Genomic DNA, 12,621 nt, shown 5'->3' with positions numbered 1-12,621 from the left:
TTTATCTGAAAAAATCCCAGAACCAACAAATAAAATTGGTGTGGCCTAACAACTGTATGTATGTACAATGCAATGTTACTCGTGGCAATAAAAAGAATTACTGGTGTGCAATGTATCAACAAGGTGGTGACAGTTCCTGAGTTAAACTACTGCTGGGGCTTCTGTCTCTTCTGTAAACTCTGCAAGGGAAAAAAACTTTGTCACAAACGATACCACATTACATACAACATGGGGGTGTCGAATTCTCTATACATACATTGACCTGAAAATGCCCCAAATCACCATGTTCTTTGAAACCTCAAAAATTAATATACTAAGTATATCTATGAGATTCAGAGTTATAGATGTGAACATTTAACAAGCACAACCAAAAGCAGAATGCTATCGAGACCTGCTCACCCCCACTTTGAAGAAGTCATATAATCCAACAAATTAGCAGACAGCAGTTCTTAAATGCTAGACTATTACACCATATGTTACACGGGGGTGTCCAATTATTTTATTTCAACACCTGGAATACATAACTGTTACAATGTGTACAATGTAATGACCTATATGTAATCCGTCAAAGCCACCCAGGAAGAAGGTCATCATACATACAAACGTCCCTGCGTGCCACCCAAAACAATACTTCCCTCGCCAGAAGTAATGTTAATTGTACTGACCATCTTGTATCTGGATATAACCAGGTCCCTGATCTGTAGTGGGTTCTGTTCCTCCACACTCCCATCTCTCTTTATAAACACCTACAGTACAGGGTATTATATACATGTATATTATATAATCTCAACAACACTGAAATTCTATCAATCATATCATACATATATAGTAGAGGGGATTCATTCCTCAAGCTACCGACATCTTGCACACGCAGTCGTCCCTCAGTAAGACATCTGGAAAGGTATATAAGTGAGAACTTCATGCACTTGTGTCATTAGCCTCTGTACACTTGAAGAAGCCACACAGGCGAAACCGGTCGTGTGACAGGCTGAATAAAAGTTCTAAACGGGAACTATGCGGCTCCAGATGTCTTACTGAGGGACGACTGCGTGTGCAAGATGTCGGTAGCTTGAGGAATGAATCCCCTCTACTATATACTGCATACTTCTCCATGGATGGATCCTCGCTGAGTATCTTCTGGACTTCCGGACCCAGAGTGATCCCGTACATCTAAAGGAAGCACCTAGAAGCAAGTCGAGCCCTCAAAACGACGCCCCTGGAAGAAAACACCGCCGCCACGTCGAGCACAAGGAAGACACTGAAGATACCTTTGCCGTGAGCCAGTGCGCCACCACATCGCTGCCCACCACTACCAAGAAAAGGAGAACCCTGAGATTTCTACGTGTTGTTCAAGCCCCACAAGTTGCTGAGAAGCCAGAGCTACAAGCCAGAGCAAGAAAAACAGCCAGGGGAGAAGACTACACTTCGAAGAAGATGGATTTCTCTTTATTTTTCGTTTTGTGTAACATGGTAAACAAGACCTTTATGACATTTGTAATTGTTCTAGAACAATAGATGACGTCATGTAATAGGTCAACCAAGGTCAAAACGAACTATGTAACAGGTTAGGGCATTCTGAACGCCATGTAACTGACCTGAGGGCACTATGCACTGGAAAGGTATATAAGTGAGAACTTCATGCACTTGTGTCATTAGCCTCTGTACACTTGAAGAAGCCACACAGGCGAAACCGGTCGTGTGACAGGCTGAATAAAAGTTCTAAACGGGAACTATGCGGCTCCAGATGTCTTACTGAGGGACGACTGCGTGTGCAAGATGTCGGTAGCTTGAGGAATGAATCCCCTCTACTACATACTGCATACTTCTCAATGGATGGATCCTCGCTGAGTATCTTCTGGACTTCCGGACCCAGAGTGATCCCGTACATCTAAAGGAAGCACCTAGAAGCAAGTCGAGCCCTCAAAACGACGCCCCTGGAAGAAAACACCGCCGCCACGTCGAGCACAAGGAAGACACTGAAGATACCCTTGCCGTGAGCCAGTGCGCCACCACATCGCTGCCCACCACTACCAAGAAAAGGAGAACCCTGAGATTTCTACGTGTTGTTCAAGCCCCACAAGTTGCTGAGAAGCCAGAGCTACAAGCCAGAGCAAGAAAAACAGCCAGGGGAGAAGACTACACTTCGAAGAAGATGGATTTCTCTTTATTTTTCGTTTTGTGCAACATGGTAAACAAGACCTTTATGACATGTTTAATTGTTCTAGAACAATAGATGACGTCATGTAGTAGGTCAACCAAGGTCAAAACGCACTATGTAACAGGTCAGGGCATTCTGAACGCCATGTAACTGACCTGAGGGCACTATGTACTGGAAAGGTATATAAGTGAGAACTTCATGCACTTGTGTCATTAGCCTCTGTACACTTGAAGAAGCCACACAGGCGAAACCGGTCGTGTGACAGGCTGAATAAAAGTTCTAAACGGGAACTATGCGGCTCCAGATGTCTTACTGAGGGACGACTGCGTGTGCAAGATGTCGGTAGCTTGAGGAATGAATCCCCTCTACTATATAAATCATATCATACATAATTATATGTTACGCTACAGACTCAGATTTTACAAATAAAGGTCTCGATTGGAGTACCTTGGGTGCCATCCTATGTATATGCCAAGGCTCCCATACTTGCTTCCTTTCTTAGGGAGCGAGTATGGGAGCCCCGGCATACAAAAACAGGGCTCGAAATTCATTTTTGGCAATGGCTGCACTGTGTATCCAACCTAAAAAATTTAGGTGCACAAAATATTTTTGGGTGCACCATATAAAACAAACATAATTACAGATCTTACTGCTCCTCTTCTTAAAGCTTGAATCAGAAATGGGAGCTGACTTCAAAATCTTACACAAGAACTACAACAAAGATTTTATTATTTTTCTGACGCTTAGTAGCCAAGAATATCCTGCATACTAACTTATTACTAATATGTACAAAAAATACCTACAAAAATATTTGTAGAAAAGAATTGGGTGTACAGCTACAAATTTGGGTGCACTATTAAAGGTGCCCTGAAATAGGGTGGCACCCAGGATACGATTGGAGTCCCAGTCAACAGAAACTATTGATCAGGATCTCTTTCGGTAAACTGTAAAAGAGATCACATTTGGAGTCTGAAAATTCAAAATATTTGCTTAAAACACAAAAAGCAGTTACCGGTACTCAAGCAACTGGATATGATTTTGAAAACGGTCAGTCGTTTCAGCTAGCATCCACTTGCTTTTGTCAGTGACCTGACCGTTTCCAAAATCCTGTCCAGTTGCTTCCTCTTCCTCAATCTGAATTCAAGATTGCTGGATCGTAGTCAAATGTCTAAAAGTCAGTATATAGATTTGAAAATATTATCCAGGATATAACAAGTAAAATCTGAGATTTTATACCTCCAGGCTTTTTATTGTATATTTTTATATAGGGTTTTAAACAAAGAATTTATCGAGATCGGACACCCCACTCATGTGTGAGGGGTCATATACGTGAACCAGACCGAGAATAGCTTAAACACGCCAAAGGTCAACGGTCGCGACCACTTTCACGCTCAAAGTCAAAGGGGTGTTCTGGGGCCACCAAAAGGCACCATTTTCACACCCGAAATCACATATACAATAAAAACAAAAGAACGTGCATCATCTGCAGCCCAATAGCAAAACATATACCGAGTCTCAAAAGAATCCGCTGCGAACATGAAAATCTAAATCTCTCACAAAACCCTTGCGGGGAGGGATGTCTCCTCCCCCTGAGGTAATAAGTATATCCAGCTGCAGGATGATTAACCTTCATAAATGTACCTTATGATTGCCGGTCTCAAACAGTTCATGTACAGGTCCTCCCTTGACAGAGATCTCCACAACCTTCAGTTTGGGTACAGGACGACTTCTTCCTTGTTCATACACTGGTGCAAACCGAACGCTGTATTCCAGGTGATGGGAAACAAAAATTATTATTATTATTATTAAAATCAGGGCTCGAAATACTGGATGCATGTGCACCTTTGTGCACCCAAATTTGGAGCTGTGCATCTAACTTTTTTCTGTGGGTGCACCCAAATATTTTCTTATTTAGGTTTTCGTATGTGAAGAAAAAAAAAGAATTAACAGGGTATTCTTGACATCCAAGTGTAAGAAACATAATTGTTGTAGTACTTTTCTTATGAAATGAAACATACTAGTTTTTGCTGACACTATATTAATTTCATTTTATATGGTGCACCAAAAATAATTTTTTTGCACCCAATTGGGTGCACTAGCGTAACTATTCCCAAAAATTAATTTCGAGCCCCGTAAATACATCTGGGAATAATTTCATCAGGTTGGTGAATGGTTCAGTAGCAAAGTTCTTTATTTATACAACAAGTTTTTCAATAAGTGCTGACATTTCAATGATGTCCATCCCCTTCATCAGGGCCAATATGAGTGCACTTCATTGCACAGTGAACCAGTCAGATTTAATTTTTTTCTGATGAAATGCTATTGAAAAATTATAATGGTCAAATTTATCCAAGTGCGTGACTGCCTTCATAAGCTGGCCATCTTCTCATGATGACTAGTTTTTGACTACTAGTACCCTTCCTAATTTCTGTATCTGTATCACTATCAGTATGGCCGGTATAACCGCCTTTAATTCGGTGTAACACACCAGCTTTGCAGGCACGCGGTGCGGCGGCAGCTAGCTATATCACACCAAACGACTTGTTACACTCAATCTTTGCACATTTAATTGCAGGAGTTGTTTAAAGCTTTCTAGTGATGATGCCCCAACTGTGCTTGGAAGCAACATGTTCCAGTCTACGATCATAGTTCTGGGGAAATACGAGTTTTTGAACACCTCAATGCTTGGTTGATAACTCTGATACATGTATTTGAAGGCATTACTGTTTAATTATAACTCAGCTAAAACTAGAAAGGCAAACATTTGTCTGGTGCAGTTAATTTCTAATGTCAACTGCACCCTGGCTTTGAGCCTTGATACATACTGATAATACTGTCTGTATTACATTGTACTAGTGATTATGTACATCAGGGTTCTAGCTAGCGCGAAGTAGCGTAGGGGGTCCCCCGGAATTTTAACCCCTATAGTAATTTCCCCCCCTACGCTAATTTTCAATATAGCGTAGGGGCATTGTGACTGACAGTGTATTTCTTTGTTCAAGAATGCCAGGAGGATCGAATGTGAAAAATTACCAATCAAGGATACATTGTATATACCTTAGAAATATCATTTTTTCCCTTTGGGTATCCCTCAAATGGCTTCTTTTTTAGCTCAAATTTTTAAAAGCTCCGCACCGCGGAAGAGGGGGCACATCCCCCCGTCTACCCCATCCCCCCTCTCAGTAGCTTCGCTCTCTTGACATGCAACCAGTGCCACTACGCTAAAATTAAATCCTAGCTAGAAGTAGAACCCTGTACAAGTGAAAATGTATCAGACACAACCACATTACCAAAGTGCGTGATACTCATCACAAAAGCCTTGTGGACCCCAGCAAAAAGAAATGGATGAGATCTGTACTTACTTTATCATACCAGGGGAGACTTCTGGTAGGAAGTTGCCAAAGGTGTTGTAGACTGTTCTGGTGACATGGTCCTCCTCACGGTAGTTCAGTCTGATACCATTCACAGTACCTACATGTGGGGAGGGGGGTACAGACATTCTATTTATAATAAGTTAATACAGTATATTATTATACTAGAGAAGTAACATTTGCAATGCAAATGCATAATGTTTACGTTCGGGCATGGTCTGCTCTGCTAATTCTTACTCAAGCAGAAGCTGGTGTGTTATGCCGAAAGGCGGTTATACCGGCCAGGGTTCTAGTTAGTGCAAAGTAGCGTAGGGGCCCCCTACGCTATAATTTTGACCCCCTACGCTAAATTTCCCCCTATGCTAATTTCTAATACAGCATAGGGGCATTGTGACTGTATTTTTTTGTTCGAGAATGCCAGATCAAATGTGGAAAATCAGAGATACATTGTACATACCTTAGAAATAACATTTTTTTCCCTTTGGGTATCCCTTCAAAAGTTCAATGACCTCTTTTTAAGCTCAAATCTTTAAAAGCTTCGCTTTGCTCCCTCATCATGCGGCCAGTGCCACTACGCTAAAATTAAATCCTAGCTAGAACCCTGCCGGCTTTACAGATACAGAAGCTGGTGTGTTACGCAGAAAGGCGGTTATACCGGCTATACAGATACAGATACACATTCACATATACTAGTACTAGTATATGGTGACAGGAGCAGAGCAGACCATGAAATTGCAACATTATGTAAGCCAACACCAGTCACCATGGTGACACGTCAACAAATCATGCCATTGGTCAGGTCAGAGGTTACTGTTTGAAGAGGAAGAAACTGAGCAAAAACAATATGCTTTCCTTTAAATTGGTAAACATAAATATATAATTATAAAAAGCACAACAGAACTTAGAAAGCTTGGATCATACATTGTAGATAAGAAATTGTTCAGAATTGTCTAACCCCCCCCTGGCTACAGCCATGAATTGTAATCTCCATACCATCGTCTAGCACGCCCAAGTAAAGGGTTCCTCCGTTGCCATTGAGAAATGCGCTGCCATACTTGTCGACATGTTGGGGCAGGATGTCGTAGATGTAGCGCCCGCCCGCGGTCTTAAACTCCACGTTTCTGGACTCACGGACTTTCAACACCTCGTTGTGGTAATAATGCTGAGGTCTGGAGAACAAGATACAATCAGGGTTACTCAAGCATATCCACAAGACTCCAAAGTAGTCACTTAGCTTCTCAATGGCATGTAGCTGATGTAGGTGCCGCTTTTGCTGGGAGAATTTCAGTTTTTACCTTCGCCAAGAAGGTTATGTTTTCAGTAGCGTTTGTCTGTCTGTTTGTGAACAGCATAACTCAAGAAGATTAGTATGCATTGTCATGAAAGTTGGTAGGTGGGTAGGTCTTGATGAGACCTAGAAATGATTAGATTTTGGGCCCCCTGGCGGCTTTTGTTGGTACTGCAGCAGAACTTCCGGTTTTGATATCTCGCGATCTGGACATGCTAGGGTCACGAATTTTAGTTGGTAGATAGCTCTTGGGGTAGGGAAGAAGTGACATGAGTTTGGGCCCCCTAGCGGCTTCTTCTGGAACTGCAGGAGCATTTGTTGAAAAATTTTCTAAGGATGATAACTCAAGAACCGGTTGACGGATTGTCGTGATTTTTGGTATGTAGGTAGCTGAAGGGATGCTTGACATAATCAAATGACAGTTGTGCAAATCAGGAGCTAATTTGCATAATTAATGAGGAAATTCTATAAAGCTGCTTTGTTCGATAATAGGACTATGAAACACTTGTGACATGTAATTGAGAATTAAAAAAACATCTGAGGATAAAGACTATGTAAATGAAGATCTAATTTGCATAATTAATGGCAATTTTTTATAATTTCATAGTTGTAACTACTGGGAATTTCATACTTGCCACATTTGGAAGTTAAGTGAATGCGAACATCAATAAACATAATTTATTCAAATAATGACCTCATTTGCATAATTTATGAGGAAGTGCTATAATAATATTAATAGCCTTTTTGTTAAGATAAGACTGTCATTGGGTGGAGAATATGATCAACTGATATAACCCGTGCAAATGAGGATCTTATTTGCAAAATCAATTATCAAAATTGTATAATATTTCAACCGCAAGGGTTAACACCATTTGGCGAAGGTATGAGATCGTGGAACTCTTGTTTGTAAATACTTTTATCCACGTTGTGCTTTTATCTAATAATACATCCACGCACTATTCAATGCCTAATGTTTTATACTTAAAGTTAAACGCTTTTAATCTATTCTCTTGAGTCTAGTACCTATGCAAAATATCAACGAATGTAGATTTACGCAATGTTTTTAACCTATTTCGACACCAACCCACCATTTTTATCCTAATGCTGTTATGATGTAGTAGTTAGAAATACATGTATTGTATTTTACAGTCCATGTACTTCAGCAGTGGCTGCAAAGTGGAGTCTGGGTTTATGAAGTAAATAAACCATTATTATTATCATAATCCCAAACGTTAGTACTACTACTAGTTAGTCTAGTAAGTTAAAGTTGGAAAAGGTGATAGCAAGAGATGTAGACAAATCCAAAAGATTTTAGCAACAACTGATACGATGTGTAAAGTTAGAATCCACAAAGGTCAAGGGATAGGTACCGGTGAGGTGAAAGCAAGAATGTAGAGGAAAAAAGGTAAGCCCACACTGACTTAATTTTATGGATGATATATTAGTGTGCGCGGAAAACTAGTGTGCGCGGAAAAAAGAAGATCTGGCCAAAAATAAAAATGCTACTAAACCACAGGAATATATTGCAGGTATTGTGAATTTGCGGCAGTACTTAGCATGATCAGATACGACAAGCCGGCACACGACTGGCTTTTTGTGGAATTTATGAATCGACACTGTACATATGTACTGAGTAATGAATCGTGGAGCTTTTTTTCTTCCTTTTTTTTTGAGATCAGGCGAAAATCAATGCGCGCGCGGATGTCATCCATGAAATTAAGTCGGTGTGGCCTAAGAACCGTACACAGATTGTAAACTTGAGTACAGTAAGTATAGTCATTAAGAAACTCACGACTCCTGTGCATGATCATAGGTGCCGTCCTTCCAGTCCAGGTCTGTGGTTGGTGAGCCCAGTGGAGTCATGATGTATTTGGGCTTGTTCAGATTGACAGGAGTACAGAACTGTGCCATCCTGACCACACAAGTCTGCTCCCACACTTTCACTGTAAAGAGACTTTATTAATCAGGGCTCGAAATTCATTTTTGGGAATAGGTGCACTGGTGCACCCAACCTAAAAAAATTAGGTGCACTGTAAGAAACAGGAGGAGCCGTAAAAACCCACTGGTCCCGGGCCCCAGTCAGACACTCTAGCCTCCGCTAAAAGGTCCCGTTTGCCGGACAAGTTGGTAGCGCCTATAAACCCCCCACTGTTACAGCAGAAAAAAATATTTTAGGTGCACCATATAAAACAAAACCTATTTACAGATCTTACTGCTCCTCTTCTAAGCTTGAATCTGAAATGGGAGCTAACTTCAAATTCTTACAACAACGACTTACAGTAGTCATATGATTTTGACGGAGTACATAAAATCAAGTTATTTGAAAAAGAGGTGAAAGTTCAAACTAATAGTTTCTTTAGAAATATACTAATCTTACAAAAAGCAGCAAAACCTATCTCTCAAGGTTTCTGGGAGTCACGCCTTCCACATTTTGATTTCCATATTAACACGTGGAAGTCCATATGGGAAGCTCCTTTTCGAATCACTAAAGAACCAAAATTGAGATCATTACAATGGAAGATTCTACACAATATTTATCCAACAAGAGTTAGTTTATGTAAACAAGGAATAGTAGCAAACAATAGATGTACTGTATGTGACTCTGTCGAATATATAGAACATTTCTTTTTTGATTGTGCACTTGTTAAACCTTTATGGGCAGAAGTTGAAAAGAGTTTTCTCTCCGAATATGGATATACATTGACGTTAACCACTCAAGATGTTATTCTTGGATATCGCCTTCCTAATGTAAAGCAATTTTTATACATCAATGAACTAATATTGCTGGGAAAAAGCACAATTTCTAAGTTTAAGTATGGTACGAATTGTATGGACATTGTTACACAGTTTAATTTTGAACGTTCATTAAGAAACTTATTCTAAACATTGGGTGTAAAACTACAAGATATAGATAGTGGAAAATGTGTATTAATTAACTATTTCTTCATTCTTTGTACAGCTATGAATACATTTTTGTTATATTACATTCGATGTTATTTATAAGACTAGGAAAAGTTGACAGAATTGTATACGATGGCATACATGCCTCAGATCGCAAATGTTCCACGAACTGTTGAATAAAGCACAATTAAAACTGGAAAAAAAAAAAAAAAGACTTACAGTAGTTGTACAGCAAAGATTTTATTATTTTTCTGACACTTAGATGCCAAGAATATCCTGTATACTATTATATATTTACAATAATATGTACAAAATATCTACCAAAATATTTGGGTGCACCCACAGAGAAAAATTGGGTGCACAGCTCCAATTTTGGGTGCACTATTATATACATTGTAATTATGAAGGTGCACATGCACCCAGTATTTCCAGCCTTGTTGTGTTCCTGGTAGGAAGGAAGTTTCAGAAAATACTTACATACTTACTTACAAGTTGTATATATTTTTCCTTTAGTGCATAGATGAGTGCTAAAAACTGGACTAACAAACTGGTGAATTAATCAACTATCAAGTATCTAATACCAGCTCAGAAAAGAAATAGCCATGCCTTCAAGTACCAGAGAGTTATCAACCAAGGATTGAGGTGTTCAAGAATTCATTTGTTCGTAGAGTGGAACTCCACCAAGCATTATCACAGACACAAGATAGTTTGAAACAGTTATTTATTTAAAGTTGCCTGAGGCTATTGACAGGATCGTCCTGCCAACAGCAGGAAATACTGCACTGCTGACAGGATCGTCCTGTCAATAGCAGAAAATACTGCACTGCTGACAGGACATGTGTTGCTGTTAGCACGCCTGGCGGTTAACCCTGGGTGCCCCAGAGTCCGGCGTTTATTTGGCGATAGATTTCGGGAGAAACCGTATTTGTCCGCTACCATTATCCACCCAAACCCCTTCGTCCACGAGAAGCCCTCTATATAAACGCCTCATGCGTGAGGAGATATTTAGAATTTAGACCCAGTGTGCCAAGTAGGTCTGCCGGGAGTATGGCTTCCCGTGACTTTTACTTAGGAGATAGACACTCGCGCGCGGGGTGGCACCCAGGCTAGCCCGACGGGTACCCGCCGGTAGACCGCTGTGTCATTCCCGCGGCGCCGGCTGTAATGGCTAGCGCTTACTGTCGCCCCGACTAGCCTCTACCAGGCACTGTGGATCGCTGGAAAAAGTAATAGAAATCGGCCGAAATAAAGGGAATATATACCAAGGGAGTTAGCCGACCTTATTCCCTTTATTTCGGCCAATTTCTACTATTTTTCCAGCGATCCGCGGTGCCTGGTACAGGCTAGTCGGGGCGACAGGCACGCACTGCCGCCGCAAATTGCTTACGGGAGGCCAGGCGCGCGCTACCGAGCGGGGGATCAATGTATGCACGACGATCTGCAGGGGCCGCAGCGCAGGATCGTAAAAAATGGCCTAATAGCATACATAATAACATCTACATAAGACCTACACGAACCCCAAAATTTCCAGTACGAAATAAAAATACCAAAATTTTATCGATCCTGTCAATAGTAGAATAATTTGCACTGCTGACAGGAAAAATCCTGTCAGCAGTGCAAATCATTCTACTATTGACAGGACGATCCTGTCAGCAGTGCAATATTTTCTGCTATTGACAGGACGATCCTGTCAGCAGTGCAGTATTTTCTGCTATTGACAGGACGATCCTGTCAGCAGTGCAATATTTTCTGCTATTGACAGGACGATCCTGTCAGCAGTGCAATATTTTCTGCTATTGACAGGACGATCCTGTCAATAGCCACAGGCTTTAAGTTAGACTTAGAGACAAGATGATGTTTAGAGTTAGAGTCTTAGAGTTAGACGTTGAAAGGTTTGGTGTTACAAGTCGTTTGGTGTAATATACTAGTAGCCAGCTGCCACCACACTGAATGCCTGTGAAGCTGGTGTGTTACGCCAAAGGGCGGGTTATACCGGCTATACAGATACAGATCAGTATCTGTACTAGTATGTATAGGAAAACGACTAGTAGGCAAACTTGAGCCTATTTTTGACATATTTTTGTAGACTGAACCGCCAAAGAAGAAGAATACCAAGATCTGTATAAATGCATGTATGTCCTTGGTTGTACCCTGAACCCAAATATGTTCCTTTTTGGTAACTTGCTGTGCACCCTACTAGACATTTTACAGCGTCGAACCTTCTCAGTTTCCATTGGGAAGGCTCCATAGGGGGAAAACTGTATACTGCTACCATTTGGCCCCATATGCCACCCCCCTCCCCCTCTTATTTACAACAAACATCACGCGCTGCTATATCGATCTGTACTCGCAACTTCAGCACAGTTCTGCTTTTACATCAATGCAACAACACCTCTGTAACAACAACGTATTACCTGAACAAGTTACAGAAACCTGGAAAACGTCCACTGGTCAGCTAAGATTCCTTGACCACTGCAAATCTTCCTCAAACTTACCGCCCAGACACATGACCAAATTCTGCGATCTGATTGGTCAGACATAGGCGAGTCTAAAGTTAATGACCTCTTGAGCTAAAGTGTGTTTTTAGGGGGTTCAAACCATAAAAATAGAGAGGGGATATGACATAACACCGGACCACAGGACAAAAAGTGTTTAAAATCCTCAGGACTAAGGACACAGGAGAATAAAAGAATCATAACCACAGTACTATTTAGAAAGTAGGGGATTGACACACTGAGTAGAGTACTAAGGCAATGCAAACTAAAGTGTTACAAATCCCCCCTTATATTTTTGGAATGGTCCATTTTAGTGTTTATGTTTACTTCTGACGGCTGGACCTCTTAATAATTTCGTGGTATAACGTTACTGATATCACCAGGATACTTTTTCCCCATGAAAAACTG

At 40.8% G+C, this 12,621-nt stretch overlaps 1 protein-coding gene across 1 annotated transcript; it reads right to left on the bottom strand.

Moving 5' to 3' along the window:
* LOC109465687 (schlafen-like protein 1) lies at nt 1–8,757 on the bottom strand. Its single transcript, XM_019763071.1, has 6 exons — nt 8,610–8,757; nt 6,523–6,698; nt 5,521–5,629; nt 3,800–3,920; nt 666–746; nt 1–179 (listed from the first exon to the last, which is right to left on the bottom strand). The coding sequence occupies exons 1-6, from the start codon at nt 8,726–8,728 to the stop codon at nt 147–149; spliced, it is 639 nt and encodes a 212-aa protein (XP_019618630.1). The 5' UTR covers nt 8,729–8,757; the 3' UTR covers nt 1–146.
* Between the last annotated feature and the right edge of the window lie 3,864 nt (nt 8,758–12,621).

Source organism: Branchiostoma belcheri, unplaced genomic scaffold (assembly GCF_001625305.1).
Source record: "Branchiostoma belcheri isolate BF01 breed outbred unplaced genomic scaffold, Haploidv18h27 scaffold156, whole genome shotgun sequence".
NCBI classification, from domain to species: Eukaryota; Metazoa; Chordata; class Leptocardii; order Amphioxiformes; family Branchiostomatidae; genus Branchiostoma; species Branchiostoma belcheri.
Note: the sequence above shows the minus strand (reverse complement) of the source record. Positions and strands in the feature narration are given on the sequence as shown.

Excerpts from the sequence above, each read along its gene's own strand:
- LOC109465687 (XM_019763071.1), bottom strand. The coding sequence starts at position 8,728 with ATGGCACAGTTCTGTACTCCTGTCAATCTGAACAAGCCCAAATACATC. Across the intron at positions 3,921-5,520 it reads GTCTCCCCTGGTATGATAAA|CGTTCGGTTTGCACCAGTGT; the intron begins GTAAGTACAGAT and ends CCTGGAATACAG. Across the intron at positions 180-665 it reads TTATATCCAGATACAAGATG|AGTTTACAGAAGAGACAGAA; the intron begins GTCAGTACAATT and ends TTTCCCTTGCAG.